At 39.8% G+C, this 19,086-nt stretch overlaps 1 protein-coding gene across 9 annotated transcripts in view; it reads right to left on the reverse strand.

Annotated features, from left to right (window-relative positions):
* The window catches only part of NEK7 (NIMA related kinase 7), an 80,851-nt gene that overhangs the window by 42,934 nt on the left and 18,831 nt on the right, over nt 1-19,086 (reverse strand). For 8 of the 9 annotated variants that reach the window (XM_083506861.1, XM_083506862.1, XM_083506865.1 and 5 more), the window contains 2 exons: nt 14,863-14,948; nt 10,217-10,357 (listed from right to left, as the gene is read on the reverse strand). In XM_083506861.1, the coding sequence (XP_083362987.1) occupies nt 10,217-10,357; nt 14,863-14,919 (198 nt within the window). In that variant the 5' untranslated portion in view covers nt 14,920-14,948. The remainder of the gene's footprint in view (nt 1-10,216; nt 10,358-14,862; nt 14,949-19,086) is intronic. The other variant, XM_083506867.1, reaches the window with a different exon arrangement.

Consider the following 19,086-nt stretch of genomic DNA (forward strand, 5'->3'; position numbering starts at 1 on the left):
ATGATGATGATAATCAAGATAGTTATACAAGTCTAGATCTGGAGCTGCATTTCTGTACATGCTATCTTATTTAAGAGGACCCCTAATGTCTATGTGACGACAGCTGCTTTCCAGGGAGTCAGGACCTAGAGAGAAACCCCTAAAGGTCAGCACCACAAGAGAGTTGCATATGCCCCCTGGAATTCTGCTCTTAGGCAACATCTTCATGTTCAGTGGGTCTTCCTGGCAAACAAAGCAGCGTTTATTCTGCCTGGTTTTCCAGTGTTGTTGATGGGTGTCATCAGATACATGGTGACATGTGGATTGAAAATTGCAGGTGTGCTTTTTTGCTGTAACTTGAAGTGTGCACATATTGTGAAAGCAAATAAACAAGCAAATGAAAGGCTGTCTCTGAAGTATAAAACAAGAGCACCAAGAAGCTTTGCAACCCCCAACCAGCAATGCACTTTTTCATCATCACTTAGAAGCCCTCACTAGAATTAAGGTAGCAAGGACAGTGGTCCTGTCAATCATTTTCCCATTATGACTTTCTTCCAAAATCTGTGCTTGTTTGGGGAAGTTCTCCTACAGAAGCAAGGTAATTTTAGTTGTCCCCATTTTGTCGTCCAAAAAAAATGCCCTAACTATGTTGAATACACACGGCACATGGCCAGGGAAAGCAAAAACAAACAGCTTTGGCAACAGATGTTAACCAAGGAATCAGGATGCTGCATAAATCTCACAGGACAAATATATTTTAACCAGCCAAATTGCTAAGAGAAGCGGAAAGACGAACTTTAGCAGGAACACACCCCAGGATTCTCACACCTCTGTGCATTGCAAATGCTGAGATGATAGAAAGCAAACTCTCTGTGCTGCAAGTTATGATTCAGGAAGGAGACTGAGTGGCAAAGCAGAACGATAGCAAGATAAGTCACATGAATGGAATGTTATGACGAAAAAAAATAGCATCTGACTAATAGAGTGGGGAAGGAAGGTCTAGCACTGTATAGTCAGTTTTGACTAAATATTGAAAAGCAAGCTGGTGTTGATGGAAAACACAGAAGCAAAAGTTTACGACTTGGGGTTTAGAACATGCCTGGCAAAAGAGAAATGTTGCAGCCCTCAGCTGCTATAAGTCTCAGAGCCAGAATGAAAAACACACTCTCTTGCTTAGATCACCTTGGCATTAAAATCCCAAGACTTGGCGCGTGTGATTAGCTTCCAAGAATCTGATTGCCTTTGGGAAAACACAGCAGGCATGTTCATGTTTTTTTTTAAACTTACCAGACAAAAACCTCAACCCACCAGGTACTTCAGTTTCCTATTTGCCCTGTCCCCACCACTCATCGTGGTGAGACACCAACATCTGATCCCTGCTGTATCACACTGAAGGGGACAAGTTACGTTATTGTAGACCCTTCCCTTCCTGGACACTGTGGTCAGGTTGAGTGGTAAGCAAGAACGTCTAAACGTCCCCAATGTTAAACTCAGAAACAGAAGCATCTATTAGCGGAAAACAGCACCCACGAGGGACTTTTATTTTTTTGCAGGAAAATGGCATGGGTTACCTCAACCCTGCACCAGGATCCCAAACGACACCTCCAATTGCTTTTTGTTAAAAAGAGACATGCCAGGTCTCAATTATTCTAATAAAAAAAACCCTGAAGTGAAATGTATAGTTTGATCCCAAACCCAGGAATAAATTAGGAAGAAAGGTCCTATATAAGGGAGAAAAACACATAAATAGTAGGTTAACTAACATTGAAATTCTCAAAAGTCAGCCCCACTGTTTCCAACAAAGGTAAAGGGAACCCTGACCATTAGGTCCAGTCGTGACCGACTCTGGGGTTGCAGCGCTCATCTCACTTTATTGGCTGAGGGAGCTCCAGGTCATGTGGCCAGCATGACTAAGCCGCTTCTGGCAAACCAGAGCAGCGCACGGAAATGCCGTTTACCTTCCCGCCAGAGCAGTACCTATTTATCTACTTGCACTTTGACGTGCTTTCAAACTGCTAGGTTGGCAGGAGTATGTCTAGGAGTACAGCCTAAAAAATTAAGCAAGTTGACTAAGTAAAACCGGACAGCTATGGAAATTTACCTTAAAATGTGCAGCATTAATATACAATATTTTACAATATTTCAGAAATACTGACTCACCGATTGTCATCTTACAGTTCTTTGTTTTAACACCTAGATCTTATGTTGCGCATATTGCATCCTAGATTTTATGTAAGAATGACAGCAAAGTATCCTTTGTATCAACATTTGTAACTTAAGTCTCCCACCTCAAAAGCTATGGCAATGCTTCTGAAGTTCATAAGAGCCTTGTTAGAGAAACAGCAGAAATTATTTGGACGACACATATAATGATTTGTCCAGCTGAAAGTATTTAAGCAGCCGAGCGCTTGTTTTACTGGGTTATTGGCTAATTCACAAGATTACTGAGGAGGTCATTATTGGGTTAGAAGCTTGCATTGCACTAATAGATACTGCACTCTTGTGATAAAATAGCTCTGCACACAACTGCTGGTTGGTAACAGAGAGCCACACTTTGCACAAGCATGCTACCATATTATGAAATAGTTTTATGCATTACTCTAGTTGCCTAGGGTGATGGAAAGGAGGTGTGCTGAAGGCATTTCTGTCAACCCAATGCAGTTGTTCCGCGAACTACAAGGGTTTTATGCTCTGAGATCTTCACATGAAGGGTGGTATACAAATTTAATTAACAACCACTACCACCACATCAACAATTATTGTCAGGAGCTGCTGGATCTGTGTGACACTCATCTATGTGGTGAACCACTAAATTACACACGGTAGAATGACTCCAGCCTCCGAGGTAGGCCATTGGATCTTTCTGGGCAGGAACGAACAAACAGGATTTCCTGTTCCTGCTGAGCCTTGATTGAGCAACATGGTCTTCCTAAGCTCTGGCATGTTCCTGTATGCTTGCTCTTCATTTGTGCTCTTCTAGACTTGCTCTTCAGTCCTGACTTTTAACTTGTCCAACAGCTTCTGGGTCCTGTCTCAGACTGCTACTCATGGCTAGCACTCGCAGGGTCCTCTCCTCTCTCCTCTCAAGTTACATAATATACCAGTAGTTCATTTTAAGTTCGCCAGAAGCGGCTTAGTCATGCTGGCCACATGACCCGGAAAAACTGTCTGTGGACAAACATCGGCTCCCTCAGCCAGTAAAACGAGATGAGCGCCGCAACCCCAGAGTCATTCACGACTGGACTTAATGGTCAGGGGTCCCTATAAGTTCATAGGGGATTCAAAAGAAGTTTTCAATACAGAGGAGTGGAGTTGCTGTTTCAGGGGGGAAAGTGAAAATCCCCCCCTCTCTGTGTGTGGACAAGCTGTACTACACAAATAAAAGTTTCACTGAACTGTAACTACACTATGCCAAATTTAATGTTTTGAACAACACACCATTAGCAAAGTGAGCAACTATGTTCCCATAGGGTACATAAAACAATTTGATATCTAAAATGGGGGGGTTGCTACTATAAAGCAGAAAACTGAAAATTACCCCAAAACAGAGTCATCAAGGGATGCTGTTTACCACAGCTTACATACATTTTTTCAAGAGAATCTGAAATTATGTCCCTGTGGCCTAAAGATACTATGTGCGACTGATCCATATCAAAGTCAAGTCCATGCTTCTCTTGCGATCATTTTTTCTTGTTACATTTAAGTTTTGTGATGGACATGATCTTTGCCAAATCTTTCCCCAGTAAGAAATGGTTATATAGTCTTAAGTGCAGGAGAAGGAACAGTACTAAAATGATCACATAGTGGGAGGGGGGGTGGAATAAGAAGTTATTTTATAAAGGACATTCTTTCAAGTTTGTCCAAGCAATACACAGCACCTGGTACTGATTAAATTGATTGCCTTAGGGAGAATTCCAGAAGCCCAGAGTACTATTTAAGAGTTGGTCTTTGTTTGTGTTTTACTATGGAAGAGCCCATTAACACAGTATTAATAAGGTCGGGTTCCCCATTTCCCCTGAACAATCCCCAACTATCGCAGCCTAGCAAATTTATGACGAATACATCCATTCTGGTTGGCTAATCAACAACTAGAAGCAAAGGAACTTCCATGCTAATGGAAGATATTCGTTGTTTATTTATACAGAACAATTTACTTTTCCCTCAAAGGAAGACAATAATATTGGTGGGGTGGTGACATTAAATAGCCTTAAACTGGGTGTTGTACTACTCAATACCTGATTTTTTCTTCCACAAGAGGTTTTGTAATCATTAGTACCCTTAAAACAAACAGTGGTACCTCGGTTTAAGAACTTAATTCGTTCTTGAGGTCTGTTCTTAACCTGAAACTGTTCTTAACCTGAAGCACCACTTTAGCTAATAGGGGCCTCCCGCTGCCGCTGCACCACCGCTGCACAACTTCTGTTCTCATCCTGAAGCAAAGTTCTTAACCTGAGGTAATATTTCTGGGTTAGCGGAGTCTGTAACCTGAAGTGCCTGTAACCTGAAGCGTATGTATTCCGAAGTACCACTGTATATTCCACTTAGCATGCACACTTAATGTTTCCCCAAAGCTGCAGACATACATATCATGACTTAATAAGATAACATATGAACAAACCTCTTTGCAGTCCACATGCAGCCACATCACTCCTTCTTTCACATGACTAAAACAAGGCAGGAAATATTTGGTTACCTACAATTTCCCATTGCATCCAAATTGGGAAACCATGGTTAATGGCTTTGGAACAATCCCAGGATATCGGCCAGATTCAAACCATGGTTTCACATCCTGACATGTTTCAAATTCATTTTCTATTATAGACAATTTGGGAAAGTAAGGTTAACAATAGTTAACTGAATATTTCCTGGCTTGTTTGCTTACTCACCCAAAGGAAGAAGCCAAAAGGCTATGTGCAAGGTACAAGGCTCGTTCATATCTCAGTTGATTAAGCTGATATATAATCATCCAGACATGACCAAATAGCCATGTACTAACAACAAGGATGTTTTACATTTTACATTTCTCAAGACGTGTTACCAATATATGAACGCTGATGAATTACAAGTTTAACATTTCTTTTGGTACCTGTACATTGCAGGGGAAAAACTGCAAATATAATAGCTTCTGCATCCAACAAAACTCTAAGACTAAATCATTTCAAGGGCATTTGTAATGACTAAGCTAATACCCAATCTTTGTCATTTTAATAGCTGAAAACAACTGTTAAATGATTTGAAAACACCTAACAAAAAATCAAGGCAATCTTACTGTTCTGTTCAGAAGTCCATGTACTTGCATATACTACACAATGCTTAAAGCTTACCGACAAATACTTCTAAAAGAACCTTGAAATCAATTTCCCACTCTAACTACAAAGTGTTAGAACCCCAAAAGGTTCATTTTAAAAAAACTTGGAGTGAAAGGGTTTCAGAAATCTTCCACAGCTACATGGGACTTTTTAAAAAGTGTGTTTCATTTATTTTCATTTTTTAAAAAAATATGATTTAGGGAGGGAAATTTAGTGTTTTTCCTGGATAGAAAAACAGACAAAGACATTCCTCACAAAAGAGGAAGGCTTATACAAGGCTCCCTCAACCTTGACCCTCCAGATATTTTGAGACTACAATTCCCATCATCCCTGACCACTGGTCCTGCTAGCTAGGAATCATGGGAGTTGTAGGCCAAAAACATCTGGGCTGAGGGCTGAGGTTGAGGAAGCCTAGCTTATACAGAGGAATGAATTAATTTGCACAAAAGAAGTATTTTCAGTGTGAGACCAGGGTAAAGCCTCAGGAACGGGGACATGTTGTTAGACTGGAAAAGGGTTGGTATCCATTTAGGTAAGAGGCATGGAGGAGATTACCTATTAGTTTGCAGAATGTAGGGAATCTGAATTACAAGTGCAGTTTTCTGGATTGGAATATTTAAATCTTTTGTAGACTGTAAAGCTAAACATGGTCTTAACTTTGTAAAATGTTTAAAAAGCTAAAAATCCTGCTCTTCATTCAGCACCAAAATGACATCAACACTGGCACCAAAGAAGACTCTTAGGAGCTACAGCCCAATGCAAAGAAGGCTTTCAGAGCTTCCCAAATCCTCCCCACATACCCCGCTGCTACACATAGAACTTATAAAAAGAGAAACAAAAGATCTTTCTGAAACCAGGAACATGTTTGCCAGTCATTACTGGTCATGTTCTCTAGGGCTGAAGGGAGCTGTAGTCCAGAAACATCTGGAGGGCCACAGGTTTCCCAGCCATGCTCTAGTCTAGCACATCCAAGGAACCCAGACACATCTTCCAATTTTGGGACTTGCTCATTACACAGCCAGCCATCAAGTCAGACCTAATCCATTGAATTCATGTGCATCTATCTACTGCACCAGCAGTTAATTGGCAAACGCAGCACAGCTTTCTATCTGGAAAATGTGAAGAAATTGTGGCAATAGGCTAAAGATGGAAGAGATATATTAAAGGAGGTCAGGTGGCAGTTTACATGTTGCAGGTGGGGCGATGATCCTTAGAGGTGGTGCTAAAGCTGGGAGCAGTAATGGGATTAAGATGAAGAAGCAAGCAGAAAGATGGACTAGCCCTCTTAAAAAAGAAAGTCTCCCCACATTAAATTCTCATTTCTGAATTTATTCGGCATTTATTTCTCTCAGTACAACAACTAGACTTTTGAAGTCTATAAAATAAGTCAGTTAATTCAAAAGGATGCTTCTTTTGAAACACTCCAGCTACAAGCTTTTTTCCCTGCAAAATGTAATACTGCTCTTAAGACCATTGGTGTTTGATCTCAGAGAGCAAATAGACTTTTTTATTCAGAATGTATGAACAGCACTCCGATCTTTGAAAAAGTAGTCTCTTTTGAATCGTAGAACTAAATGTTTTCAATATAGCGTATTTAATAAACCACAACCTGCAGAGCTTTGGCAAAACAAACAAATAGAATTCCCTACAAATGCAAAAGCAATAAAATGATTACCAACCAGGAAAGTAAAACGGCCATAGTTTTTTTTTATAGCATAAAATAGAACTTTCTTCCTTAAGATTAATTAGTTCTAATTTAATCCTGAAGAAGCAATTCGCTGACAACGCACAATGAATAATTAATCCATGTGCCAGATAAAAAGAATCCTTTTATGATCTTCTAACACAAGGTATTAAGAGTTGAAATGAAAGGGGAATTGCATGGAACTACTTAGGGCACAAAATGCAATGGAGCTTTTGGAAAGAATTCTAGCAAAACATTTCACCCTAACTCCCATGTAGACCAGGCTAGCCAGAAGTTCCATAATTGCATGCATTCTTAAAATAACAACAACAACAAAATAGTTACTGTTGCTGGGCAATTCAAAAACCTATTAAATTCTCAAGTTTAAAAATAGTACAGTAACAAACACACACACAAACTACAGTCTTCATTTAGATACACTTCTTTTGACATTTATGCTGCAATTTAACACTATCCTGCTTCCTTCTCTGCTGACCCTCGCACCCTCTGGCATTTCCATATAATAAAAGAGCTTATATTCTGCTAGGTAACTTTTTAAAAGATGGACGCTTTGAAACATTAACATGGCCAAAAAAAGTTTAGGAATCCGAATTACTTTAATGCCCCACAGACTTCCAGGCAGAATGCATGCTAGCAAGTAATATAATGCAATGTAAATTTTGAAATGTCGTTGTTAAATAAAAGACAGCATTTAATCCTAATCATAATTGGCCCTGTAAAGTATTTAGGATGGGGTGCAAGAGCCACTCCACCCAAATTTCATTAAGATACACGACAGTGTGGGAGCGAGCATCACAAGCTAGCCCTGGGTGCCTTATAACAGGGTGGATTTGCACAGGACAGCAGAAGGGCTAGGAAATGACTCACTAATAGATACGAGTCGGGATTTTCCACTGTTGTGAAGGCACTTTTCAAAAGTTACTCATTGTAACACAGTGCATAGGACTTGGAGAGAGAAATAACCCGCAGAAAAAATGAAGCAATACTTGCAACACTTTAACATCAAGAAAAACAATCCAATCTAACAAGGAAAACCTTGCAAGGAGACCTTGCAACAACACAGACAAGAGAGAACCCCTTCATTGCTGCACTCACAGGAAGTCTGGAGAGTGCAGAAAGGGGCTTGCTAGACCTTCTTATGCTCACATAAGGTCAATGTCTTCCATTCAAGTGAAGAAACTAGAGTGTCTTATTGCCCTAGAACAGCCTTGCCCAACCTACTAAACTTCAGGTGTCCTGCATTACAACTTACATCAACCACAGCTAGCATGGCCAACAGTGGGGATTGCAGTTCTAACCATCTGGGGGGAATCAGACCGGGGAAATCTGTTCAAGAAGGTCCCATACTGTAGACTGTGCATAGATAATACTCTGCAAAGAAGAGCCTGTTATTTTATAATGGCCTTGGAACATTTGGCACAGTAGGGTTTCTGACTAGAGTCAATGGACTGGCTTTACTTTAAAAAAAACGTTGAACATCTCTTTTGAATGCATCTCTTTAACATTTGTACTTCTTTTTAATGCATTTCGCTAATACAAGCTAGCAGTTCAAAATCTTCTGCTCTGGAATGAAGCTCATTCTTTTAAAAACGGCACACAGAGATTGCAGTTAAGAGGCAGTGAACACATGCACAGCCCTTAAAACCTGGCACCTTAAACTTACGGCTTCACAATGCTACATGAAGAAGACAGAGGTGGTGCTATTGTATTCAGGGTTAGAAAAGCATTCAGAAATCCTTAGGTGGCAGTGGCAGAAGCAGTACAGCCAGCCTTGTCATCCTATTTTTTTAAGGCTCAAATCTGAAACATTTTTTGATGTCTAAAGTTCATTGCACAATAATCAGAGAGCCAAAATATTTTGAATCCTATGTCTATTACAAAAATGTTAGATCTTTCTTCCATTTACCCATTGCATAGCATCATAGCCTCCTACACTGCAGGTTTCGAAGGATATCTTTGAAGGATATCTGGTGAAGACAGCAGCCGCAGTGCAGCAATCCATGCTAGGCGGCCTAGAGTCAACATTTATATTTCCCACAATGCCCTGGAGTGACCCCGGGGCCATTGTGGATAATTTAAATGGTGCCTCAGCAGCCTCAGGACAGGTGTCAGAGCAGCTATAAGCCCTGAAAGAATCCTGATACCACAAGTGCCTGCAGGTGCCACATGCTGATGCTAGGCTTCTTCAAGGCAAAAACTGCCACAAAAGTTGTGGCTGATGAATGGGAGGTACAGGTACCATCAGCCAAAGGCAGCACTTGGGAGCAAGCGGAGGCTGCTAGGCCCTGGTTCAGGAGGGACAGGTTCATGCTGTTGGGGTAAAAAATACACGTGACTCCTGATTTGCTGACATCATAAATGCTGTGGCTTTGATTGTCCAAGAAGGGCACATGAGAAAGCGGAAGCCCACTCTGCTGAGACAACCTCTGGAAGTGAGAGACTTTGCTGCCTGGGTAGATCTCTGGGTAGTGGATGGTGGATAAAAGTCCTGTGTGAACTGGTCCCTGCTCTCAGTTTGGACCACCTTCACCTGGCCTGAGAGCACAGGATGCAGAATGACTCCAGCTATGAAAGTTGCTGCTACCTAGAGAGCATCAGAGTGGGGGTTGTTGTTGCTGTTGCTGGGGGTCAAAAATTAGTTTTGCAGGTGCGTAAGTTACGTTCTTGTATTTTTATTGCTAGATCTTATTAAGAGTTATCAGTGGATTGTACAATTTTATTGTACTTTTATTAATATGAGAGTAGCCAATTTCTTATGTGATTATTTATATTTTGTTATGACTTGTGAATTATGTAATCGTTTTGATGTTGTGATCTGCTTTGACCATAGTTTACTATGGAAAAGTAGTATATAAATAAACAATTGTGATTATTTGTTTCATAAAACGGTATTTCAGCAATTTAGAATTTATCAAAGGTTCTAAAACAATGCTAACTCCAATTGTTTTAGAATCAGCAGTGGACTTAGTGATAAGAGGCAGAATGAAAATGAAAACATAAGGATTCACAAAAGGGGGGCAGAGAAGTCAAAGGGGATATGATGTCTGTATTTTGTTTTTTGTTGTTGTTACGGTTTGTGAAATGGAAAATGCAAAAATAAAGTAAAACCCCCCACAAAGGTTCTAAAATAATGGTCACCTATTGACATATATAAAACAACATTAAGCAGCCTTACCAAAAGCAGTAGCCAAGTTTCTCATTGCATTGCTCAAGACATCCTTACCTGCACTTTTTTTAAAGCTACTGGCACACCGTCCAACAAACACGTGGCTCTGTAAACTTCACTAAACTGTCCACGGCCAATCTTCTTTTCTATTCGGAAGTTTGCTAAAGTATTGTAGCCCATGTCAGGTCGTAAGGCTTTCTGCAGTCAAGGATACAAGAAAACATAAGGTATACTTTACATACTGGAAGAGTATGTGCAATCATAGTTTCCCCCCTCCCAACAGCCAGTTGCTTATACCATTAGCTTTAAGAACATGAATGTGAGATTGGCTGCACCAAGTATAGAGGCTTTAAAAAGGCAAGTATGTGTGCACTGGCAGAAATAAGCAGTACTCAGCCACAGTGTTCGAAAAACTATATGGGTGTATTTGTTCTGAGTTTCCTAATGTTTGCTTTGGAACTGCCTAGGTTCCTAACCCTGGAAAGTCAGTATGCATCCAGTTTGGAATGGATTCTAAGTTACTGGGTTTAAAAAAAAGGAGAACTAACCCTTTCCTAGCTGCACCACATCACCAAGTGTCTGTGTGTCAATACTGCACTGTCACTGGTTGGCAGTTTTCTTCTAGACTCAACCCAAGGTCCTGACTTTGAACTTCAAACCCTTAAATGGTTTTAGGTTCCAATCCTCCCAAAATGTTCCTAACCAATACCTTCAAGATTAGGTAGGTGCACCAGATAGGTACTCAGAAGAAGGCTTTTTCAGCTCTGGTACCTAGAATTTGTTATAGTCTGTCAAGAGAGATCGATACTGTTCCCACACAGTCTGTTTTCAGGTGAGGACTGAGGACAGTTTTATTTGTGGGGCTTTTAAAATCATGGTTTTATCTGCCTTCATATTAAACTGTTGTTTCTATTGTTTACTTTCTGGGTCACGTTCTAATTAGGTTTTATGTAAAGGTACCTTGTGTACTTTTTGTAAAAAGGAATATAAATGAATATTAATATTTACACACAAATGCAATTGACAAAAATAAATGAAAATTACATCCAACCCTATACATGCTTACTTCGATATACATCCCAGTGAGTTCAGTGGGGCCTATCTCCAGGTAAGTGGGCATAGGATTGCAGACAAGAGTTCCTGTCAATGGCACTTAGACCTACAGTCCTCCCCCTACTGTAGACAAGTCCTCTGACAAGTCAGACTAGGGTGATAAGTTGTGATCAATAACACTGTTTCTTCCCATTTCACCTGATATCGTATTCCTTTTAAGGATTCAGGTCTGGTCCTCATATTGTTAAAATATACATGTATAGTTGTGGATTTTCAAGAGAAACATGATCACGTATGGGCTTCTGAGTGTCAGCCAATTTAACATTGTCTACATAGTTCCTAGGCGTAAGTGGATATTCTATCCAAGAGGTATGAGAAAACTTCCTAGATCCAGTACAGATAAGGAGAAAAGGATGGGAAACCCAGGCCAAATTACTTCTGAAAATTGTAGCTGAAGAAGATGGATTAGTACTGGCCTGGAATCAGAGCAAGTTCTGTCTGCATTGAAGGCATGCACAAATGCATCCTGCAATGTTATCTGTGACCAACGCTTTATCTACTACTGAGAGATGGAAACTGAGCAACCGTTAATAGATTGCTTTAGAGATCTGGAAATTGATGCAGAAATGCAGAGTTCTAAGATCCACAGTTCTTGATTATATTTAACTGTTTGTATTCTGAAGCTGGATATGCTCCATTTGATGTAGAATATATACTTGTAACTGGCTTCTCCTGTTTTTGGAGGAGACAGCAAAGACTATAAGACAGAAAACTGAGAGTCAGTGATACTCCAGGTTGTTCTCTGTTCTGTATCCCAAGCATTTTATATTTCAAAGTTTTGCATACCCTTGTGACATGCAGCATCCAAACAAAAACAGTAACGAAATGAAGGACGGCGACAATTTTGTCATTTTGTGCCCTTGCATTTCAATTTAAAAGCAAAAACAGCAGCAATTCTAAATGCTGTAAGTACTCAATTAGTCTTCTTTGAACTGCAGCGGGTGTTAGAAATGATTCTAGGGCTTTTGCCTCCCCGGTGCTCAGTTACACAATCAAAAATAAATTATTGTTCCTTAGAAGCACCTACATCCAAATACGTTGTTACTTCGATAGTGATGGTATTGCAGCAATTCAGCTATGTATATTCAAAGTGAAGCCTATGCAGATTTAATGAGGTTATCTGCAGCATTTAGAGTAAAAACAGAGAAACTTGGTGGAGTTCTCTCTTATTATTCAAATGTTCACGTTGCAGAGAACCAGGAAGTGGCTTCATTAAGCTACGGGGTTTTGTGGTTGTTTAACCAGCATATATTTCAAAATTTGAATTGGGAATTGCATCCTCTGTCTGCACAGTAACTTGACAAACATTAGCGTGAACTACTAAGGCAGTGTGACAACCGCATGCTGAGAGCAAAGTCTCACTAATGTGTTTTGGCATGCAGGTTTGTAATCACACATTTACATATGCAATGACCTACATTTGCATGTCAGATCACACACTGTCTGGCTTTATTAAGACTGGGCACCTCCCTGTGTTTGGCGGCCAGAGTGGCGAGAGCGGGCCAGAGGGCGGTGTTTTTTTGGCAGTTGAGGGATGAACTGCCACCGAGGATTAGACTGATATGGCCTGAGCATTAGACACTTCATTAGAGGTAATCTGTTTAACAGTGGGCAGTGTATGTAAACTTCACAGCCCATTTGCAGCACCTCCCCCCCTGCCTCCCCAGCCCCAATGGCCTTTCTTCAAAGGGCAGTGTGGCTGACTGACAGCTTGTCTCATCTGCTCCCTTGTCTTGTCATACAATTTAGACGTGGAGACCTGACATGAGAAGGAACATAGCTGCACATCTCCCAACTATCACCCGGGCCTCCCTCCCAGCCACTATGCAATTTGGGAAAGCAATAAACTCATGCATAATGGGAGCATCAGTTGGTCAGAGAACATATTACATACATTTTGGTAAAGATCACACTGCATCTTAGACCAGCACATTAAAAAGAAAAGGAGTGGCAACAACTTCTACATCTCAGCTGGGGTGTTGCTTTTGGCATAACACAATCCATCTATTGAGCTAGATTATCGAGGCCCTAACCATTCTCTCCCATGTTCTGGGCAGACCCAGTGCTGGCTCCCTGCAAACCACAGTCTGCAGATCAGAAGGCAGTCACAGGAACATGCTTTGGATTATTTATTTATTTTATTTCGTTGTTTATAAAACATATATCCCTCACCTTCCATCAAAGGAGCCCAGGGCAGCAACATGTCAATGCAAAAAATAATGCAATTAAAACTTCTAAAACAGTTCAAAACTAAAAGAAATCACCTACTCACAAAGCTATTAATTTCAGTGTTCAAATTATTTCAGGATTGGACACCTACACCAATGTGAATTATGGTTAATGCTAGCCTGGGTGGGTTCCCTTGTAACCAGACCAAGAAACAAGGGTGTTTAGAAATCCTGGTTAAGACAGTACCTTCAGCTGGTATTTTGGTATCCTCAAAGTGAAGATGTGCACATACAAACACAGTGTGTGGACGTACATCAGACAGTCATGACTGGCCAAAAATAAGGGCACATCATCTTTGAACACATACATCTCCCCATCACACTTTTTAGTGTATGGGCGACAAACCACTGGTATATAGCAGCTGAACATGACTACCACCTGAGGTGTAAATAGGCTCAAATTCCAAAGCAACAGCTGTGCTGAAATCTGTGAATGTTAACAACTTTCCCACTCCCCGTTTGTAACTTAAAACTTGTTATGTATCAGAAAAACATTTCATCCTTTTAATTAGACTGTTTTTCGCTGCTGTCCCGACACTCCGCTGAAAAACAGGGTTACACAAACTCATTCTTGGTATGCTTTTCGAAATCCAAGAAGAAACTTTGTTCTGCTACTGTTTCTTCGTTTACTTCTGAATACATAATTTGCACTGACGCAATTATGATTTAGCAAACTGCATTCTCTCTCAGGTCACTATTTGATATTAGCATTCCCATGGAGATACACAAAAAGATTATATGATACAGAAATTTGAGTTGTACTGGCACATCTGCGCTTCAAATTTTAAGGGACGTTCTTACAGAGCTGTCCACCAACTAACTCCTAAAGCTCCTACTGGTGGCCTCTCTACCAATCTCAGTCACCGCCAAAGGGTTACCCAAGAACCATATTGCCCTGAGGGGATAAGATAGAGCATCACAGAGAGGAGCTCTAGCTTCATGACTTCTGTCTGAGATAAATTGGTCCTCCCTCAACAACAGCCACCACAGGGCTTTTCAAAATCCAGCTTACCTTCAGGGTAAAGAAGAGAAATGTAGTTCTGAAAAAGGTTTTTTGTATTGTTGTTGAAGCTAGCCAATGCTTATTGCGTTAATGTTTCTATAAGAACTGATTCGTGATTCACCTAAAACGTAGTATACAGTTACAAACAAAAAACAAACAAACTGGAATCCAAGTTGCAACAGTAAAAAAAAAATGGAAAGGAAAAAAATCCATAGCACCATTCTAGGGCTACAGTATGTAATGGAAATGAACAGAATAACATTGGCAAAATGTAAGTCAGAGTAAGTTCTCTGGGCTTTTAAATTCTGCATTAATGTACCCCTTCCTACCTAGTCTGAGCAACTAATGCAATGTCCTACCTGTGGCTGAAATTGAGGAACAGGAGGGCCTGGCATGCCTTGAGATTGCTCATCCATTGTTTCAAATCACAACACTTTCAAGTGACCTGTACAAAAATATGAATGACCTTTATAAAAATACGATACAATTAAATATTTTTGAATATAACCTTCTTCTTTGGTTTTATTTCTATAGCATCATTAGCTTACACAGGATTTTACAAAGCAGGACAAAGGACTTTACCATCTATTTATATGGCTGGTATGTTTTGTTGTTGTTTTTCCACTGATATTATTTTTTTTTTGAAATATTAATGTATTCTATGAATCCTCCCCCTTTCTCCTCTGTTATTATATATTGTATATTTTTCTTTGCTGTAAATTGCTTGGAAATCTTTGGGTGACAAGCGACTAACAAGTTGTTGTTATTGTTGTTACAGTGTCAGACCACAGAAATGTGTACGCAGGGGGAAAATGTGTGACCCTGAAGTTACATTTGCATGGTTCATGTAGGGAAAGATGAGGATTAAGGGGTTAAACTAAGGGGTGGCCTAATATGTCCTCATACATTCAAGTCCATTATGTGACATGAAAATACTCTTTAAGTCAGAGCTTTACAAACTTTTCATGTTGGTGACACACTTTTAAGACACGCATCATTTCACGACACTGTAATTCAGTTTTGAATCATTTCGCAACACAGTAATTCAGGTTTACTAGCAAACCAGAGGTTAAAACGAACACCTTTCTAGCCCCAGGAGGAGCGTGGGGAGCATTTGTGCGATACACACCGACACATTGCAGCCGACACTCTAACATGTCGCGACACACTGTTTGGAAAGCTCTGCTTTAAGTGGTCAGCCCTCTGAGGGCAAGTTCACACATGAATGCTCATGAATCAATGAAATCAACACTTGCCTGACAAGTGATTTTCAATCTTTTCAGACCCACAACCCACCTTTAGCCCTAACATTGATTTGGGGGCCCATTTCTTTCCTTTCTTTCTTTTTTAAAACCATATAACTGTATATAACATACAACTGTATAGTGACCCACTTAGGTGGGGCTGCAACCCAACTCACCAGCTGCAAACCAATGGAAAAGACAGTCACAGATAAAATAACCCCCCCTCTCTATATTACTCATTTGCTATCTTTTAAAAAAATAAAAATAAAAAACCAAAATTCCCTTTAAAAATCATTTTCGTCAAATGTGCATTTCCCAGGAGCACAGTGTAAGAGAAGATTAGGACTCATTTAAAAGAAAGAAAATTGGCTACATTTTGTAGCCTGTCATTTTCTCTCAACATCGCTGCTTCTATTCGTGTAGGTCTGAGATCAGAATCAAATGTGAAAGCATTCTGATCGATATAAAAAACCAGCTAGCTACAAAGAACAAAAAAGCTTCTCTACAGATCCTTATTAAAACAAAACCAAAAATGCAAATATTTTTAACCTAGAAATGCTGAAGGAGTCTATCCAACTGGGAAACAGCATCAAAAGGAAAACACTTTTTAACAGACAAGTTACTTTAAAAAAAAAAATTAAAACTGTTTCCTAACCCAAAGTTTTGGACATAGTGTAAATCATCTTACTTCTTTAAATGTCAGTTTTATGCTTTTTCTCTTTCCAGGAGTTTTTAAGCTGTGGAAATCGTTCAGAATAAGGGAAACATCAATATTTTGCCCTTTTAACTCTTAAACCAGAAGCAAAGCTTTTCTACAGAACTGTTCTTATTGGTCTTTGCCCTTTGTTGAATAGTGGCAATAAAACTGCTCCATAGCAAATGCTTTTCCCATCTACTTTGCATCCCAAAAACAAATGTCGCTAGCATTTTTACAATGAATTGAGTAGCACACATCTTTAAGATAATAGCTGGTACAGAAGCTGAATTTACCATCCATACAATCCAGCTTCGTTATGCATTATTTTTGTCCTGGCTGTCATGTAACACTTTTTAATTCAAATAACAAAAGCTCCTCTTTAAATATTTTCCTCCTCTTAAAAAAACAACAACAACTTTCAGACTAGTTTTCCAGGTTCTCTGGAAATTTATCAGACGATCATTCAATTAGAACATCGTGACAGAGTAACTTTCTTAAAAGTCACTGCACATGCAAAACACAATCAGATAGGTTTTCGAACACATGGTTTACCCTGTCAGTCATGTAGGTCAATGGTGAGTCCAACAAGCCTGGCTAAAATCCCACATGTACTGGGAGACCACACCTTAGAAATGACCCTAGAACTTCCTGCAATCTAAAGAGGTTTTGTTACAGATACAGAGGGCATTCAAGGAGTCGGGGGCAAGGAATGAAAATGGAAAGTGTTCTTGAAGGTCAAGCTATAGTTTCCAATGCTCTTATTTCAGACTTTTTGGAAATTAGTGCATCCCATTCATACATATTGCTTCACTTCCTCAGTGCCTGCTCAATAAGAAGGAATAGGTAAGGGCAAATATTGGCTTCAGACTTGGCACAACCTACACTTTTAAAAATAATTCTGCCCACTTATTCAAAAGTCTAGAAGTCACAATCTTTCAAAGGCCATCCTGTGTATACCCTCTGATTACTTTATAAATGGGGAAGGTTTTACCAAGAATCTCTTAAACCTTATTGTACCCTTTAATTCCTAACTGACAGGAACACCAAAGATTTAGTAGAACACCTAAAACACAGAAAAAACTGAAAGTGGCGATAAGACCAAAATATTGCTGGCAGCGACATTTTTTTCCACAACGCTTGGCAAACACACTGTTATTTAGGATGCATGATGAGGTCAATGTTGGCAACTCCTTGCAAGATCCCAACAAGTTTTTGAACGCAAGGCTCAAAAATACAAAGAAGTCTTAGTGCAGTAATACTACATTGGAAAAATTAGATCTCTGTCTAGGCAAGCCTGAAAAAAACAGAATTTAAATGCCCAAGCAGTCTGCAGAGGAATTTAAGGCCACAAGTGTCTTAAACTATGATGTGGATATCACTAATTGGATCTGATATCTTATTATGTAAGCTTGCAATAATAATCTCACATTTCTCTTTTAAAAAATCTTAATCAGGAAAGAATGACACCAGTGTAGCATAGCAGAACAAGTGCTGGGCTTTGGGGGCACCTGGGTTCAAATCTTTGCTTAGCCATGGTGATACCTGGGAGTCCTCCAGCAAATTTCTCTTGGCCTGACCTACCACGCAATATTACTGCTAGCATAAAATAAGATAACCCCATGTGAACTCCAGCATGAATCTTGCAATAGTATATGCCTGCCACTAATAACATAGCTGAAGACTATAGTGAGTTTGGACAATTCATCTCAATTTAAGCTGAAACATGTATGCACCTGTTGCTTGCATGTATACCAAGTGTTGAAGTTTGCTTACTAGCTCAGCTTATTCCAAAGCTGTTAACCATACTTTCCCAGATGAAACTGGAAGATATGAAAGACTTCCTGGTTGGTTGGTTGGTTGGTTGGTTGGTTTGCTTCCTTGCTTGTTCATGTGAAAGGAGGAGCAAAAGTCCATGCTCAGCAAGAAGGCCCATTAATATCTCAGCTAATTACACGGTTACAGATACAGTTCTTTTAAATTTCTGGTTTAGATACAATATAAAATAGAAAGAAAGAACTTGTATAGGCACAGAAGGCAACAAAATCAGTTCTCACCATTTAGCTGTATTCTTAGCATTTAATAGATGGAGCTGATTTCAATTTTCAGTTATAAAGAGGTAGACCGATATTTGAACTAAACAACTATCTGTTAACTCCTCTACCTTCCCATTATCATACATATTAAAGTAACACCTGTGCAAAGCAGCTATGCTTTGTAGTATGGCAGACTTACATTTTAGCAAAATAAATACAACAAATAAGGCGTGCGTGTTGTTAATTCCTTCATTGTTTTTGCAGGTGTGAGGACGATGCTTTGCATTTACAACTTGCCACTAGCAAATCACAGCACACATTTTATTACTTCTGTTTTACATTTGTTTTAGGTAACCTGTTGGTTTTCAGGCTTTCTTCAGCCAGAAAACCCTTTTAATTTTTGACTCATTAAGATGGAGCAACTTGTTACACCGTACCGCCAGCCACTGACACAAGGATCACACTTGACGTGACACTGGAAACATACAAATGCATATCTCTATCTTTCTCTTTTTCCTCCCCCCCCAAAAAAAAACACCACCTTACAGGTAGCAACCGCTAGACGACGCAGCAGATCCAGATCAGGACCCCATATTGGGGAGAGAGAAG

The sequence above is a fragment of the Podarcis liolepis genome (assembly GCF_965112155.1).
Source record: "Podarcis liolepis genome assembly, chromosome: 6".
In the NCBI taxonomy this organism is placed as follows: Eukaryota; Metazoa; Chordata; class Lepidosauria; order Squamata; family Lacertidae; genus Podarcis; species Podarcis liolepis.